This window comes from Neofelis nebulosa, chromosome 4 (assembly GCF_028018385.1).
Source record: "Neofelis nebulosa isolate mNeoNeb1 chromosome 4, mNeoNeb1.pri, whole genome shotgun sequence".
In the NCBI taxonomy this organism is placed as follows: domain Eukaryota; kingdom Metazoa; phylum Chordata; class Mammalia; order Carnivora; family Felidae; genus Neofelis; species Neofelis nebulosa.
Genome location: NC_080785.1, coordinates 100,004,365 through 100,022,472, shown reverse-complemented (window position 1 = coordinate 100,022,472; position 18,108 = coordinate 100,004,365). Strand labels below are relative to the sequence as shown.

At 46.1% G+C, this 18,108-nt stretch overlaps 1 protein-coding gene across 2 annotated transcripts in view; it reads left to right on the top strand.

Annotated features, from left to right (window-relative positions):
- Window positions 1–18,108, top strand: part of EGFR (epidermal growth factor receptor) — a 212,608-nt gene that overhangs the window by 146,519 nt on the left and 47,981 nt on the right. For both annotated transcript variants that reach the window (XM_058725515.1, XM_058725517.1), the window contains exons 4-11: window positions 2,788–2,922; window positions 6,384–6,452; window positions 7,304–7,422; window positions 9,020–9,161; window positions 11,205–11,321; window positions 15,154–15,280; window positions 15,380–15,453; window positions 16,298–16,388. In XM_058725515.1, the coding sequence (XP_058581498.1) occupies window positions 2,788–2,922; window positions 6,384–6,452; window positions 7,304–7,422; window positions 9,020–9,161; window positions 11,205–11,321; window positions 15,154–15,280; window positions 15,380–15,453; window positions 16,298–16,388 (874 nt within the window). The remainder of the gene's footprint in view (window positions 1–2,787; window positions 2,923–6,383; window positions 6,453–7,303; window positions 7,423–9,019; window positions 9,162–11,204; window positions 11,322–15,153; window positions 15,281–15,379; window positions 15,454–16,297; window positions 16,389–18,108) is intronic.

Here is an 18,108-nt window from a genome sequence, read left to right as displayed (position 1 = left end):
CATCAAATACAAAGGTATTGAGCGCCAACTGTGTGCAAGATATAGTAGATGGAAGTTTTTAAGAAGATGGTAGCTGATGCAATGTTAAGAGAAGATTTAAGCCAGGCACCACTTCCTTTATATTCATGGAAAAATATCCAGATGACCTTGGCTGGAACGCAGGCTTTCTGTGCCTAGGGAGCGAATAAACTGCCTGTCTTACTACCTGGACCTCGGGTATAAGGGATACACATTAAAAACCAACCCCTATTTGAGACCGTGTTTGGCATAATGCTGTTATACAGAAATTCATCTGTAAGTTAAGGACAGGGAATGACGTGATTACAGAAGTTTGAATTCCTCTGAGTAGGACACTTGTGAAGATCCTCTGAGTGGGAACTAAGGAAGATCATAGAAGAGACAGGAAGTGGATTTAAACAAAACTGAAGATAATGACGACCGTGCCCTCGCTATGGGGCAGGCACGGTGCCGCTCATGTTAAATCAGGAACTCCGTGCTCACCACCTCCCCTCGGGGCAGGCGTTTAAACTCCCACCAGTTTATACATAAAGATATGGTGGCAAAGTGGCTCTCTTAAGGTCCCAAGTTAGTGAAAAAATGGCCAGGAATGGCCACCAAATGTCTGCCCCCAGAGTCCTTACCCTTCCCACATGCCGTGCAGTTCTGATGGGAAGGGGGCTCACCAGGAAAGTGAGGGGAGCGGGGGTGACAGCAGAGGATGCAAGACAGAGTCCTGGGGACGGTGGAGGCCTGACAGGTGACAGTGCTGGAATGTGCCAACACATCCAAACCCGGGCGTGCGGGCGGCTGGCACACCACACGAGCGGGGCTCCTGGTTTGGCCATTCTATAAAACCGCCCTAAGACTTTCCACCCACCGCTTCAGCTGCTCAGAGCGCCCACGCACACGGTCTGTGTTTACGCTAATACTAATTTGTGCTATTTACACATTTTGCGAAAGAGTATGTGCATTTAGCGTGTCTCAATCTGCCTGTCTGGCCTCATGCTATCTCATGGTGACAGGCAGATGTGGTTAAGAGCGCGGACCCTGGAGCCAGACTGTCTGGGTTCCAGCCCCTGCCTCCATCACTCACCAGCCAGATGCCCCTGGAGCAGATTCTCTCTGTGTCTCAGTTTCCTCCTCTTTAAAAATGTGGGTAGCAATGGTAACACACATCCTAGGGGTGTTGAGAAAATTAAGTGGATTGCCATAGAAAAAGCACTTAGAAGTTACTCCCATTGTTGGTATTATTTCTGGTGTTGGCATGGGGTTGTAGAAATGCGGATTCGTTAATGTTATTAAGTAATTATTGTGAATTTTTTAATATTAAGTACTGTTGTTAATAATTAACTCAGTGCCCACCACCAGGTATATAATCATGAAATACTGAAAGTTAAAGGAATGACAACGATGGATCACCTCTTTCTCTTCTAGGTGCTCTCTGCCTAGGCAGGGGCACCTGAATTGCCCGGCACCTTTGCTGCCTTCCTTTTCCTTGTCGTGATTGGAGATCGTAGGTACTCTGTACGGCCCCACCGTGACCTTCCATTGCGCACTCTTTCTTGCCACCGTGGTCTGTTGTCCTGATTGTCACAGCAGCTCTGATGCCCCTAGTGTGCGTATCCAGTGCTGACCTCTCATCAGAGATTCGTCCTCTCCTCTCTGGCTGCCTCCTGGCCGGATGTTCTCTCTTGATGGTCCTGCTGTCATCTCTGACTTTATACCCAAAGCTCCACAGCTTGGCCCTTTGGACCTCCCAGCCTTCCTCCCGTGATTCCTTTGTTCCCCACCACCCGCCGAGGAAAATGCCCGCCTGTCTCACCGACACACGTTGGCTGCGGTCTCCTGGCGAGAGAAAGCCGACTGCACCCTCCCTCCGTGCTCCTTCAGAGCCCACTCCTGTCTGTGTTCTGCGAAATGCCATTCTTTCCAGCAGCCTCAGACCCCTTCTTCGGGAGACCCCTTCCTTTTCCACGATGGTACTTTGTGCACAGAGAGTCCTGGGACCATTCTGAAGATTAATTAAGATAATGTGTTTGAATCAACTAGCAGAGTACCTGGCCCTGTCGCGTGGCATGCACGGTCTTCTGTGGCATGACCTCATCACGTGACCTGCCCTGCTCCCCTTGCCTGTCGGCAGCTAGATGTGCTTCATCCTCGCAGGGTCCACAGCTCTTGCTGCAGTGTTTCGTGCCACTGTTTCTGTCTAATGTCATCGACGCAACGCTCTCCCTTTGCTTACGCTCGAATCTCTTCTTAATCTGCCCTGATTTTTCCTGTCCTATCAGTTCTTCCTTTGAAACAATCATACGTTTTTTTTTCATGCCATTTGCATTCCCAGTGTCTGCCACCTCTTCATCATGCATGTAGATTCTTCTCAGACCCCTTCACTGCCCACCCCACCCCCACCCCGCTTTCTCCAGTGAGGAGCTCAGAGGCAGCTCACAGCATCGCCCCCTCTCCTGGCCTCCCCGGCCCACAGTGAGTGACTGCCGTGGCCCTGCCTTCCTGGTTGCCCCTTCACATCATCGTACAGCTTCCTTCCTCCCCATATTTCTGAATTCTGATAGTTTGCTGATCGAAGGCCCATTTCGGGGTGGGGGGAACCTAACTCCTCCGAGGCACTGTCATCAACTCATTTTTCAGCTGCCCCCACTAAAGCTCTGTGGGGAGTCTCGTTTGCACACTGGCATTTTAGCAGGACTCAAAATGTAAAGAAATGCGTATGTACTTTGTGGGAGTGTAAAGACGTGGCAGATGGCTGACTGAGGTTCTTTGCACCTGCAGAAATCCTGCAAGGCGCTGTGCGGTTCAGCAACAACCCTGTCCTCTGCAACGTGGAAACCATCCAGTGGCGGGATATCGTTGACAACGATTTCATAAGCAACATGTCGATGGACTTCCAGAACCACGTGGGCAACTGTAAGTGTTCTACAGACATCCCCTCTGCCTGTAGCTCCTCTGGTGGGACAGAGCCGTGGTGCTTTGGGGTCGGGAGGGGGTGGGGGTGGTGGAAAGCCGAGCCATTGTTTAAGTCACATTAATCTAAACCCAAGATATCTAGCGACAGTTGATCTGCCCACGAGAAGAGCACCTATTTAAGACAGAGGGAAAGTCTGTTTTGGCAGATCACCCCTGAGACAGTTGAGCCCTCGTGTGGCCGTTGCGTCCTGGCACGGGGGCTTCTCCCGTCCTGGCTGGAAGAGGCAGACCAAACTTTTGTGTGCTTCTGACTTGCTGCTGAGCCTCAGAGTGATGCCAGGTCCCTCCGGAAGCACTAAGCTGACCTCCGCCCTCCTACACGGAGCCTCAGGCAAGGTTGGGCACAGCACACAGGGCGGGAGTCTGTCCATATTCCCCCTAATGCCCATGACCTAGTCACTGCCATTCATCAGTAAAGCGGCCCGTGCCAGGGAGAGGCTGGCAGGGGGCCAGGCTGTAGGTCAGGGCTGTACCCCTTGGCTCCCTGGCAGTGCTGTGTGGGAATCTGCAGACACTTGCCTACAGTTACCAGGCTCCGCTAAGCATCCCCCTTCCTGATCTCCCTCGCCTTTCAATCCTTTAAAATAAGAAGCCATCCCCATTTCCTGCTTCTCTGTTTCCCTAAACTATGCCATGGATGCATGTTTTTGTTTGGGGTTTTTTCTGGTTGTTGTTGTTGTTGTTGTTGTTGTTGTTGTTGTTGTTTTCTTTGGTCTCAAAGAATTTGGAGTGCACACGGCTCTTCAGAATTGACTGGAGCCCCTTTGTGGGGATTTCACTTAATCTTACTGATTTGTTTGTTTGTTTGTTTGTTTGTTGTGGCGAAATACCTCTAACGTAAAATTTACCATCTTAACCATTTTTAAGTATACAGTTCACTGGTATTAAGTACATTCACACCGTGGTGCAATCATCACCACCCTCCGTTCTTCAAAACTCTTTTCATCTCACGAAACTGAAACCGTGTCCCCATCAAACATTAACTCCCCGTCCCTGCCCCCAGCCCATGGCAGCCACTGTGCTACTTTCTGTCTGTGAGTGTGGCTGTTCTAGGGAGCGCGTACAGGTCGGGTCACATAGTTTTTGTCTTTTTGTGGCTGGCTTCGATCACTTATAATGTCCACGAGTTTCATCCATGTTGTAGCATACATCAGAATTTCTCACCTTGATGTGGATGAACAGTATTCTGTTGCATGTGTATACGTACCCACATCCCACATGCTTTGTTTCTCCGTTCATTAGTTGATGCGCTTTTGCGTTGCTTCCATCTGTTGACAATCACGAACAACGCTGCTATGAACATGGGTTTTGAGCCCCTTGGTTTGATAAGTAGATTATTCCCACACATACTCGGCAGGGCACCCACTGTGTTTGCAAGAAACTGAAACCTGTATTTTACGACACAAGATTTTGTGTTATCCATCACATCAAGGTTAACCTTGCCCTAGCTATCTGATGGACAATGAGGAAGTTAAATCGTGCACATTTATGACGACAGCAACAAAAACAAAAACTGACACAGGAAGGCTGTGAGGCTTCTATGGGTTTCCTGTACATGAGGTCAGACAGCCTGAATGGCACACGTGCCCCCATCACACCAAGACTATGGGAAAGACCCGGAAGAAAGTGTTGGGCAGGAAGGATGACAGGTGCACGCAATAACAAGATTCAAATACAACAAAGCCACAAATTGCAATCTGATAGGATATTGAGTCAAGAATAGATATGTAACAATAAGCCACCAATATGTAAGAGAAAGACAGTAAGAATAAACCTTGCTAAATTAAATGTCCATGAAGAAATGACATTTCAAGCAAATAAGGGAAGAATTCATTATCCCGTAAGTTCCTCCAGAATTATTTAACTGTTAAGGAGAAAATGTCAAAGCGACAGAACTATAATGATTGTTTTAAAAAGGAACACCATTCCCCGGCCATCCTTATTAATCCCCTGACCGGCGACAAGTGCAGGAGTCTGCTGCTGTCCTTGTGGAAAGGGAAACCCTTCCCTTTCCAGCCCTTTTCAGGCCACACATACCTTCTGAGAACTTGTCTTCTTAAATTTTTAGCCAAAAAATCTGATAAGGTGATTTAAGTATTTTATGGACAATGGATTTGAGATTCAGAAAGGTTACCCAGGGTGCCCCTACACTATGTTACTGTTGATTTGTTTGGCAGTCAAAGTTATATCAGGTTGGTTTACTTAAGAGGAAACTAAAATAAATCAATCATCCACTTTGTACATCCATATCAATCCCAAATCATATTATATGTAATAAATCACTGAATATATATGTAAGTGCTAGAAGGAAACTTAAAGGTGAATGTGTGTCATATCAAGTTGGAGAAAAGCCAGTCAGATACCATAAACCGTGTTAACGACAAACAGAAAATATTGTGCGTCATCTGCTTGCCTTGGAAAGGGCTAATATTCTTGATGATAAGAATGTATAAAGTAGTCTTAGGAATCCCAAGAAAAAGGTGAACCTCCCAATAAAAAAAGAAAAATGGGCCAAAGACATGAACAGTTTTTATCTCCCCACACACAAGATGGCCAAGAAATAAAGTAAGAAGTTATTTCTTACTGTAATTTTAAAAGGGTCAAAATAAAACAAAGAAGCATCATTTTTGTCTTTGCTAAATATTTGGATTCCTTTTGATTTTTAGATACTCAGATCAGGAAGGGTATGGAGAAGCAGAAATTCTCATATTCTTCTTGTGGGCATATAAATTAATAAAACATGGTCAGGGATAGAATTTTGGCAATATGTATTGAAGCTTTACAGTATGCCCCACCCCCCTGACCTATGAACTTCATGTCTAGGAATAATAAGAAAAAATAATAAGGAGAATGAAAATTATAGGATATAAAAAAATTTTTTTTGTACAAAAATATTCCTTGCAGCCTTATTTATAATGGATTTTGGAAGGAACTTATATATCTAAAAATAAGAGATCGGTTAAAGAAATTATGGTACAACCATGCTAGTAAAAATACTGAGAATGTAGTGGGTGCATAACAGCCCCACCAGATTAGACACACTTAATGTCATGGGAGAAGCTGAAAACTTCTCCCAAGATTAAACAAATATGGGAAACTGGACCATTGAGTTCATTTGAATTCCAGTCTTCATAGCCTGTGACAAGTCCATAATTACTCTCTTCCTCAGTTTCTACAGCTGAAATGTAAATAAAAGCAGAACGTGGTTCATCTTTTTTTTTTCTTATCTAAGTCTTTTGAATCATCTTACAAGTCAACCAGCAAATAAACAGAGAATAAGAAATGTGAAAGCTGTTCCTTGTTTCTAGAACATCATGTTGCTCAGGAGTTTGGGCAGTCCCTGCCATCAGCCTGCTTGCTTCCTCTGAGATATGAATTCAACTATTACCTTTACATTTTAGGCCAAAAGTGTGATCCAGGATGTCCCAATGGAAGCTGCTGGGGTCCTGGAAAGGAAAATTGCCAGAAATGTAAGTCAGCAAACAAAATTTCGGATAAATGTGTGCCCACCTTCGTCCCCTTATGCTTAGCGAACTGTATGTGTTTTCCCTTTGAAGATTCCTAAACGCAGTCTTGTTTTAAGGCCAGATGTGAGCAGTTATGTGAATGACCTTCTTGCAGATCTCCCTGCATGCAGTTAATCCAGAGTGGGCTCTTTGGGGCACTCCAGCCTGTCATAAGTGAGTGAAAGCCAGCCACACGCATCCAGCCACTCTCTCTGAGCAGTATGTTTGGCAGATCTTCCTGGGAACAGAAGACTCGGCCATGTTACCTGAGCGTCACAACACTTCTTATTTTCTCTCTCTTGGGAGCCCGCCTATACAGAAGCAGGAGGAATGCTTCTCAGGAGGGTTTTTCTGCAGGAATCCTAGTTTATGAGCATGGGTGGCCTAGGGATCTGGGGACCTGTCACCTTAAAAGTTCATTATCTGTCCTTCAGTTTAATTGTGATGTGAGGGTTTCGCCCTTTTAAACACTCCTTTCTGGCAGCATTTCTGTTATTTGATGTGCTTTCCATATCATCCAGAATCTCAGTTCTAACTAACATGTAATTATCGAGCAGGTCCAGAAGTCTAGACTTGATCTGGTTAGTTCTCCTAAGTGATTAAAAATAAGTAGAAAACAGAGGCGCAATAAAGAAATGTCATGATTCAGTGTTATTAGGCAGAGCGTGAATGTTTGGGAACATTTTAACGAGCCGGGAATCACTAAATTCATCACCTGGTTCACGTTTTCATCTTTTCCAAGTGCTCTGCAGGGTTCCTGAGGAATGACCCTTCCCTGGCTCTTCAGCTCACAGGTGACTTTTGCTCCTTTTCAGTGACCAAAATCATCTGCGCCCAGCAGTGTTCCGGGCGCTGCCGCGGCAGGTCCCCCAGCGACTGCTGCCATAACCAGTGTGCTGCCGGCTGCACGGGGCCCCGAGAGAGCGACTGCCTGGTAAGGCTCACCCCTCCCCCAGCCCGACCACAGCATCTGGTATTGCCCCACCTTCACCACTCACCTTGTGACTTCAGGCAAATCATGTGACCCCTCTGTGCCCCGGTTTCCTCCCCTGACAACGATGGATAGCAAATACCCACCTGTTAGGTTATTTAAGTGACACAGTGCATGTGGCATCCATAACCGGGACCTGGGCATCGAATGAGCATCAGAATAAATACGAGCTCTCTGGGGTTAACGTGTATTGCAGCCAGCAGCACTGTTCTCACACTCTTTATTGTTCCATGTCAGTCTTAGTATAAACCTATGGAGTTGATTTCGTAAGGCCCCCAACCTGGATACAGAGATGTTACGTGACACATCCAGAGCCACACGGATCTCAGCACGGCTTGGAGCTATGTTTGGATCTTCTGACCGAGTCCCTCTGCTTGTTCCACCACAGCTCAGAGCCTCTGCCCACACCCCCGACACAAGGTCTTGAAGCAGTCGCTTTTGTCCCTGTTACTACAAAGCCCTGGCAAAAGCCTTGTGTGCCAGGGGCTGTGGGCACCACATGTAGATGGTACCTCAATTGTGGGCACCATGGGAGTCCTGGAGACACCAGGGCTGGCAGATGTGAGTCTGGAGGCAGCACCAAGTGCTATGACGCCCTTGTGGGCTCCAGGCGAGGAGGCCCACCTAAGGTGGAATCCAGAAGACTCCCAATTTAAGGGAAGGGAGGATTTTTAAAGTCCAGAGGCTGGACCTGGCCAGGATTTTGACTTGGTTCGTCTGGGCTGATTGTAATGTGCCCCTGGAAGGGAGATGGCATGCAGGTCTCAGGGCCATGACCGTATGTGGTCTGGTCCCCTCTGCATGGTACCCTTCCTCATCAAGGTTATCTGTAATTTGGCAGTACGTGCTAAAATATATCCTCCAGGCTCTGCGCTGGGTGTGAAGCCTGCTGAGATCCTCTCTCTCCCTCTGCCTCTGTCTCTCTCTCTTAATCTCTGTCTCAAAAAAATAAAAGTAAAAATAAAATGCTTTTTAAAAAATGGGGCACCTTGATGGCTCAATCCAGTAAGTGTCAGACCTTTGATTTCGGCTCAGGTCACGATCTCACAGTCACAAGATCGAGCCCTGCGTCAGGCTCCATGCTGGGCCTGGAACCTGCTTGAGATTCTTTGTCTCCCTTTGCCTCTGCCCTGCCCCAAAATAAAAATAAAAAATAAATGTTTAACATATATCCTCAAGTGTTCCTTATAAGGGAACCCAATGTAAATTGAGTTTAAAAATGATTTCACTCTATAGTTCTCACTCTAGTATGTGAACTCCTGCATCCTTTCGTAGTTAATAAAGATGTATTTTTTTCCATCATAAGCCATAAATTATAACAGCTAAGACAGTGTAAGAAAAGTCATACTTTTAAGAAAAAGGTCTTTCTGACTCTACTGAAAGTACTTGGCCAGTTTTTTTTTGCTTGTTTTTGTCTTCTTTTTTTGCTTGAATCAAATTCCTGGACATTGGGAACTATAACCTGAGCTTTCTGCACAGAATTGACACAGTGCTGAGCGTCCTTGCCAGTTTGACCAGTGCATGTCCCTCCTGTGAACAGGTCTGCCGCAAGTTCCGGGATGAAGCCACGTGCAAGGACACCTGCCCGCCACTCATGCTCTACAACCCTACCACCTACCAGATGGACGTCAACCCAGAGGGAAAATACAGCTTTGGTGCCACCTGTGTGAAGAAATGCCCCCGTGAGTTCATCACATGCAAAACCCTTTCAGTTATCAGGCATCCATTTCCTGTTTTATCTCCTAATCCTTGAGTCCCTCTGTCTTGGGCAATCTTTTTGTCCGTATGTTTGCCTCACTGTCAGACAGGTGACCGTAGGCCTGTCCAACGGTATAGGGGATGGGTTAGGACACTGCCGCAGGTGACAGGCGATGGCTGGTGCCCTGTTCACCACCGTCAGTTTTCACGTCCATGGTGGTCAGGACAAGAAACACACCCTGGGACCGAGGTCCAGCTGTACTGGTCCAGAATATCAGTTGTCTGATTGGCACAAACCCATGGCCACTGGGTCATTTCACTGTTTAGCTCTTGCCCCAGTAGACCTAAGTTAGAGAGTGTGTCACAAGACCCGCCCTCTTTAGTGGTTAAAATCCTGGTCAAAATTGTGCCTTCTAGGGGTTCTAACACTGCACAGGAGGGGTTTTGTGTATTGGTTTGTTTTGTTTTAATTGTTTCGGATTGGGTTTTGGTTATTTGTATTTGCCCTCTACAGATGGCTATAGTATTCAGGGAAATGGTGATAGGAATTATGTCCTAAAAGAGAAAGTGTAGAGTTGTCTAATTAAAAAGCTTTATAAACCATTCCTAATTTCTAGGAGGGAAAATTAACCAAGAGAAAAAAAACAATTGTAGGTACCATTATGAGAGGGAGCATTGCCCTACCAGATTTGTGGACATGCAAACCTTTAAATTCTATACAGAAAAATAATTTACAAATTGAACAGTACACCATGGTAATGGGACTAACTGAATAAAATTTCTAAAAATTGCCACAATTATGACACAGGTATCATTTTTGGTGGAGGGCTTACTAGGTAAAGTTTAAAAATCCACAGGAGGGATGCCTGGGTGGCTCAGTCAGCTAAGCATCCAACCTCGGCTCAGGTCATGATCTCATAGTCCATGAGTTCAAGCCCCACGTCGGGCCCTGTGCTGACAGCTCGGAGCCTGGAGCCTGCTTCTGATTCTGTGTCTCCCTCTCTCTCTGCCCCTCCCCCGCTCATGCTCTGTCTCTCTCACTCTCAAAAATGAATAAATGTTAAAAAAATTTAAAAAAATAAAAAACAAAAATCCACAGGAAAACAGGGTGCCTGGGTGGCTCAGTCAGTTAAGCGCCCAACTTCGGCTCAGGTCTTGATCTCATGGTCAGTGAGTGTGAGCCCCACGTCAGGCTCTGTGCTGATGCCTCGGAGCCTGGAGCCTGCTTCGGATTCTGTGTCTCCCTCTCTCTCTCCCCCTCCCCTGCTCATGCTCTGTCTCTCTCTCTCAAAAATAAATAAACATTAAAAAAAAGAAAAATAAATAAATCCACAGGAAAACAGAACCTGGGAGAAAAGCAGACAATTTACAGAAAGAAAAATGTCCAAGAAATATGTGTGAGGACATACTGGGGGAAGTCAAAACAGGAACGCTTAGAGCTCCAGAAACATTGATATTTATGTTAAATTAAGTCAGCGTGAGGGGAGGCTTGGAAGATGACCCATGTGCCTGGCTTCATGCAGCACCAGCTGGTGGTCCCAGCCCCCAGTAAAGGGAAGGTTGTCAGGCTGGACAGAACCACAGAGGGCAGCAGGTCTTCCACACGAATTACGCGTATCCTCAGATGAGGCAGCTTCGCTGGAAGAGTGGGCTTCGTTCGGGGTCACTTAGTTTTAATAAGTATTCAGGCTTTAACCATAGGTCCTGAAGGTAGAACGTCCAGAAAAATGAGCTGTGAGGAGATGTTTCCAAACCTGTGAGCAGACACCACGTTCTACCTGACACGTCCGTCTCCTACGTGCTGAAATCTATTTCTCCATGTCATGGCTGCGTAAGCTGTTAAAAACTCTTGAACTAGATACCTTGTCTGTTTGCAACCTTTCGTTCTTTGTCCTTAAAGTAAATAAAAGCAGAGGATGATAGGCCCCTTTCATCTGCGCCTTTGTAGGAGAACAGGTGACAACTGTGTGAGGCCCAGAAACACCTGTTGCTGCTTTCACCACCTTCCTTTCCTTGTCTCTCCCCAGGTAACTATGTGGTGACAGACCACGGTTCGTGTGTCCGTGCCTGCAGTTCTGACAGCTACGAAGTGGAGGAAGATGGCGTCCGCAAGTGTAAAAAGTGTGAGGGGCCTTGCCGTAAAGGTAGGAGGCCTGCACGGGGTGGGGATGAGGCTTTCTCTCTGGTCACGAAGCTGGGGGTTTTCTGCCCTACCTCCGCTGGACCCCCCTCGGCATCAGACTCGGGAAGAGATTTGAGCAAGTCTTTTTCTTCAGGCTCGCAAATTTGTTCCTTCATCCCGTGCCCTGTTCTTGGAGTATCCTCAATGCTAGCGTGCTCCTACTTGGGCTTTTACTTTATCATTTTTGTAAAAATTTTTGAACACCCAGAAACATCGCAGATATGGTGCAGTGAACACCATATGCCTCTCATATATGAATTCGCCACTGGTTGGTGTTTTGCCACATTGCGTTCACTGCCTCCATATTTGTGTGTATGTGTTATGTGTGCATGCATGGGTGAAATTGTTCTCTGATCTATAGGACAGTTAGAGATATTGTAACACTTCACCCCTACGTCTGTCAGCCTATTTTCTTACAAAGGGGGCCATTCTCCTAAGTAAAGAAAGACCAGGTTCACACTCAGGATTGTTGAACATCGACTCAATACTCTTTCCTAGTATTCTACGTAGTTCAGACTTCCTCTTTCTGTCCCCATTATGTCATATTTAGCTGCTTTTCAATCCAGACCCCAATCAACAATCATGGGTTTCAGGTAGATGTCTTGCCCCCATTTTCTTCATTACTTGACATTTGTGGCTCAGCTCCCCTCCCCCCACTTGCTTTCCTTCTGTCTTCCGTGACCTGATGTGAAGAGTATAGGCCAGGTATTTTGCAGTAGGTCCCTCATTTTGGCTTCACTGGCTGTTTTTCCTCATGGTCACATTCACGTTGAGCTTTTTTGGGCAGGAGCATTATACGTCATGTTGATTTCCTCTCATCATCTCACAGCAAGGGACATAGGATGCCATGTTAGTTCATTACTAATGATGACAAATCAGAAAAGATTTTTGGGTGGTTATAAAAGAGTGACTTCCTATTTCTGTCATTTCTTCTACATTTATTAGTTGGCATTCTTTAAAAAATTTTTTTTTTACCTCCTACATGAGATCATGGAATCCTTCTTTATTCAGTTTCTTGTAATTCATTCCTGTCATTCCTTCGGGTGCTCAAATTAGCTCAACATGTGGCCAGTGGGAGCCCCTACAGCTGGCTCCTGTGTCCCAGTCGTGTCTTCTGCTCAAAAGCCACTGTCTACGCTCTTTGTACTTTGCTTCTTAAACTTCATATATCCTAGAAATCACTCCGGATGAGTCCATGTAAATCTTCTTCATTCTCTGGTACAGCCGCATAGGCTCCCCTCTGTGGCTGCACCAGAATTTTTTCAACCGATCTCGCTTTATGTGCTCATTTTGATTGTTCTACTATTTCGGTGTTATAAACAACACGTCAGTGCCCAGCTGCTTACCTTGATATCCACAGGTGCCGCCTTCCCTGTGAAGCTATCCCTCTTTTCAGTTGAAACTGATTGCTCTCCTTTTCACTCCCATAGACATTTGACACGCATTCTCCACGGGGCCAGCTTAGCCTCCATGTCATTGAACCCTCCCAACACCTCTGTGTTATCATGATCCCATTCTACAGATGAGGACACTGAGTACCAGGGAGTCTAAATGACTTGCCCAAGTTTCAACAGCTAAGAATAACAGCCAAGATTTGAAGTTCATGCAAGCTTGGTCCTAGGCCAGACCCATGAGCTCGTCGGCCCGGTCCACCTCTTCCCGGTCTTATAACCCCTGGGGGGCAGGCGGGTCAGTGCCCTGATGGATGAGTGTCCTTTGGCTTCAGGAAACTCTCTGGCAGAGGAGACACAGAAGGAGAAAAATAAGAATGTGGGGCGGCGCCTGGCACAGAGGGAGTAAAAGAGAAGAGTCCGCTGCGGATAGAGAGGGTTACTGTCAGCGCCCTCACACGACTGACATAACCAGAGATGGTTTGGGTTTGGTTTTGTCCATTTTGTGTTCAAACACATTATGTGTTCAAACACGTAAACAGTTTGATTCTCCTGTAGTGATTCTGACCTGTTTTTCTGCGTATCCCAAATTCAGAGCCCTTCAGGTATGGGGCAATACCACCGGGTAAGGATGACGGTGCAGGAATGTCTAGGGGTGAATACATAATTTATCTCTGAATTTAGGAATTAAAGTAACCCTGCCCCCACTATCACACACAAGCAGAGAGAGAGAGAGAAAGAGAGAGAGAATGAATATTCTCTCAAACACATGGAATTCTCTGCCAGACCTGTAATTAAATGGCAAGTCCTTATATGGCCACCTCATTCTCCATTGTCAGCCAGACCCTATGAATCCTAAAGAAGCCCGGCCATGAATCCCACAACCCACAATGTGTTAGGTGCCGCACAAGAAGGTTTGAGTGAGCCAGTCGACACAGGAGTCCTTAGAGGAGCCCCCTCCACCCCCAGACCAGAGAGGAGGCTGGCACACAGAGTGAGCCCAGAGACCCAGCAGGACAGTCATGGCTGCCAGAGTGGAAGGTTCTTTGCGACAAGGGACTCCCAATGGAGCAGAGCACAGAGGCGGGCGGTGGGACAGCGGGGCTTGACTGTACCCCCTAGAAGTCCAGGGGGAGGACAGGATAGGACCTTATCCTGAGCAATGAGATTTTCAGTGACTGTACTTCAAAGTCAAGATAGGTCTGGAAGATAGGTACCAAAATTTATCTGCAAATTCTAGAGGGAGAATTACAGCAGATAAATATGGGCTTTAGGGCAGAGATGGCATTTGAGATGGAAATTTAGGAGTGGATATAAATTAATAAATGGGCTCAGGGTGTGGAAAAGGGCATCTGAGACTGATGTAGCAATAGGACACAGATCAAAGCATTTGGCTCACGTAAACACAGGGGAAGAAAAGCAGTTAATCTGATAAAAGTTATTACAGTATTCCCTATGATGTAATATAAGACAACCATTAACAATCACCTTCAATGAATAGTTTATATGATATGAGGAATGTTCACAGCAGAAAAAGCGAAAAAAAAATACAAATCTGGTGTGTCATCACCACGGAGGATAGCTGGAAGGAACACTTTTCAAAATGTCCTAGAGTAGAATTTCTGGTCATTTTGGTCCCTTTATTCTATTTTTCAACATCCTCAGAGGAACGCACCTTACTCTTACTAATTAAAAAAAAAATCGGGGCGCCTGGGTGGCGCAGTCGGTTAAGCGTCCGACTTCAGCCAGGTCACGATCTCGCGGTCCGTGAGTTCGAGCCCCGCGTCAGGCTCTGGGCTGATGGCTCGGAGCCTGGAGCCTGTTTCCGATTCTGTGTCTCCCTCTCTCTCTGCCCCTCCCCTGTTCATGCTCTGTCTCTCTCTGTCCCAAAAATAAATAAAAAACGTTGAAAAAAAAAAACTAAAAAAAAAAAAAATCTGTGCCCATTGTTTCTGTAAGATGGATGACAAAGACGTAACCAGGTTAGAACAATGGAAAGGTGTTGAGTTTTAGGGGAATGCCCTGACGAGAGCCGGACAGAGGTGGTGCTGGCAGCAGCCCGTGGATTGCTCTGCCAAGGACACAAACCAGAGGAAGCAAGAGTAGTTAAGAGCAATTAGACTAAGTCTAGGAGGGAGATGGTGAGGAAGAGAACCCAAGTTGAGGGTAGCAACGGCAATCAACGAGGACAGCATCACCTTCTCCAACCGCTTAACTCCAAGCCCTGCCACAGTTATGGTGCCCAGCCGGCCTCCGTGAATGTTTGTTGAATGAATGAATGATGGCATGGCAGTGATAGTCTCATGGCTACAGTTCCCTTCCCGCTTCCCTCTGCCTGGAGATCCCTAGCTACTCTTAATCCAACATATGTGAATGGAATAAACATCTCCCTTCTCTTTATAGTTTGTAATGGAATAGGAATTGGTGAATTTAAAGACACACTTTCCATCAATGCTACAAATATTAAACACTTCAAAAATTGCACCTCGATCAGTGGAGATCTTCATATCCTGCCAGTAGCATTTAGAGGGTAAGTAACAGATTAAGGCACTGGTGGGGAGAAACACAAAATCCACTTTGTTCACTGGACGAGATTGTTAATCAATAATCATTCTGTTGCTTGTTTCAGTGACTCCTTCACGCATACTCCACCTCTAGATCCAAAGGAACTGGATATTCTAAAAACTGTAAAGGAAATTACAGGTGTGTGCTGCTAACATATCCATCAACATAAATGGAAAATGGGTGTTGTACAGAGAGAACTTGTGGATATAATCTCTTCTCTCTTGGCATAAGGACATTTCTTCTGAACGTCTACCACTAATGACTAATGGGTTCTTTGATCATTTTCACAAATGCGCTTTCCCCTGCACATGAAGGGTAAACACTTTAATCAAAGACTTGAGTCATTCCCGATTTTGTGTCCTTGTCTTCTCGGCCCCGGCCAGCCGTCCTGATGGCCCAGTGACTTTCATGGGTAGAGGGAGAGGAAAGGCAAAGTGCTGAAGGAACAGCACAGGCTCTCGAGCCTCACAGACTGGACTTCACGTCCCTGCTCGGCCACCGGCCAACATTTGGTCCATGACTGCCATCAGAGCTCCACTGCCTTCATCCATAAAAAAGGGAATAATTGGACCTAAATAACAAGATTGTTTGGAATATTGGAATTAAGTCAGGAAAATCTGTGAATCTCATTCTGTGACAGCTTAAGACATGGCACTTGTCATCAAGAAGCCAGTCTGGGTCATCAGATACGGAGCCCAGCAGGGCTGTCAGGACTACGGCACCACGGGACAGCCTGTGGGGGTGTTGGGTGGTGAGAGAGATGCAGGGAGGGACGGGGGATTCTACGTCAGAGGCAGGATGTCCGCTGTTTAATTGTGCCTTGGCTTGTATCAACACGTGGGTAAGGTAAAGATTAGAAAAAGAATCCAATCAGATGTTCACCTTTCTTGGTCCTGTTACAGTCTCTCGAGAATCCTAAAATGTCTCATAAAAAAGAAACGTATAAGCGGTGCGTGTCTGAGCCTTCCTTCTGCCTTTGTAGGGTTTTTGCTGATTCAGGCCTGGCCTGAAAACAGGACTGACCTCCATGCTTTCGAGAACCTAGAAATCATACGTGGAAGAACAAAGCAACAGTAAGTTGACCCGAGCCAAAGCCTGGTAGATTAAAAAGCAAAAAAAATTTTTTTAAATAAGACCTACAGAAGAGTTTGAAATTAGACTTCTACAGCTGTTACAAAGATCCTGCAGAGAGCTGCCATCAGTCCTCCAGCCAGCTTCTCACCTAAGCGTGGCACGGGAGGCAGAGGAAGAAATTAACATCGGCACATTGCTGTGACCTCCACCACCAGACGTCACTCCGATGTCACCAGTTTGCTCGTGAATGCCACGTGTCAGTGTGCAGTCCAGTACCCCGCACTGCACTTGGTGGCTGTGTCTCCTTAGTCCCTTCCAATGTGTAGCAGTCCCTGTGTCTTTTCATCTCGTTTATGGCCTTGACGCTTTTAAAAAGTACTGGCCAAGCATTTTGTGGAAGGGCTGATGTTTTCTCATGATTCGATGGAGGTTGTACGTGTTTTGGTAAGAGGAGTCCTGAAATGACATGTCCTTATGAGCACACCGCGTCAGAGGGGGCTGACAGACTTTTTAATACACGACTGGTTCAGGGGTTCCCCTTTTCCAACTCCGACAGTGGCATGCATACTCACGTAGAAGCATCTTGAATATAGTTCAGAGTAATAATGGTTTGAGAATTTCTTTGTCAGACCTGCCTTGGAAACAGTCTGATGCTGAGAACTATTACTCATTAGTTGTCCTTTAAAACGACTACATAATATCACTCAATGTTAAAGAAAATCACGGGGCGCCTGGGTGGCTCAGTCAGTTAAGCGTCCTACTCTTGATTTCGGCTCAGGGCCACGATCTCACGGTTTGTGAGTTCGAGCCCCGCGTCAGGCTCTCTGCACTGACAGATTCTCTCTCTGCCCCTCCCCTGCTCATGTGCACTCTCTCTTTCTCTCTCTCAAAATAAATGAACATCTTAAAATTATATTAAAGAAAATTAGAGTACAGTACACATAAAATATATACTGCTTTTTAAAAACATTCTTGGCTGTGCATCTCTGATAATAATCGTTGCTTCCCAGAAAGACCCCTTTGTTCTGAGTTCTCAAGACCACTTCTTTTGAACCACTTCTTTCATAGAGACAAGAGATTTAGATCCATTTTCTTGGGGTGCCTGAGTGGCTCAGTCGGTTAAGCGTCCGACTTCGGCTCAGGTCATGATCTCACGGTCTGTGAGTTCAAGCCCCACGTCGGGCTCTGTGCTGACAGCTCAGAGCCTGGAGCCTGCTTCAGATTCTGTGTCTGCCTCTCTCTGACCTTCCCCCATTCATGCTCTGTCTCTCTCTGTCTCAAAAATAAATAAACATTAGATCCATTTTCTTAAGTGACTGGCAGGTGCCAGTTGGCTTACATTTCAGAATTTAAACAAAATTAGAATTACTTTTTTTTTTTTTTTTTACCTTTTCACATTTATGAGAAGTCCAGAAATACACAGTCCCTCCTGGGGCAGGGTGATCGCTGGCTCCAGGTACAGCTCATCAGAGCCAGGTCTGGCCTGCATGGAAGACACCAGCTTTGTTTGTCCCAGTGCCTAGGCTTCTGTGGGCACATGTTGAGAGAGAATTCCTAAACAGTAGAGTTACAGGTCTTCAACACAGGGCTCCTTGCTTTCCACAGGAGCCGGGTTGTGGGAAGGGAGAAGGAGGAAAGGGTCAGGAGAGAAAGAGAAACAAGGAGAGGAGGGGTCTCCAAATTCAACTTTTGTCATCTCCTGTCTGATGTCTCCTCATT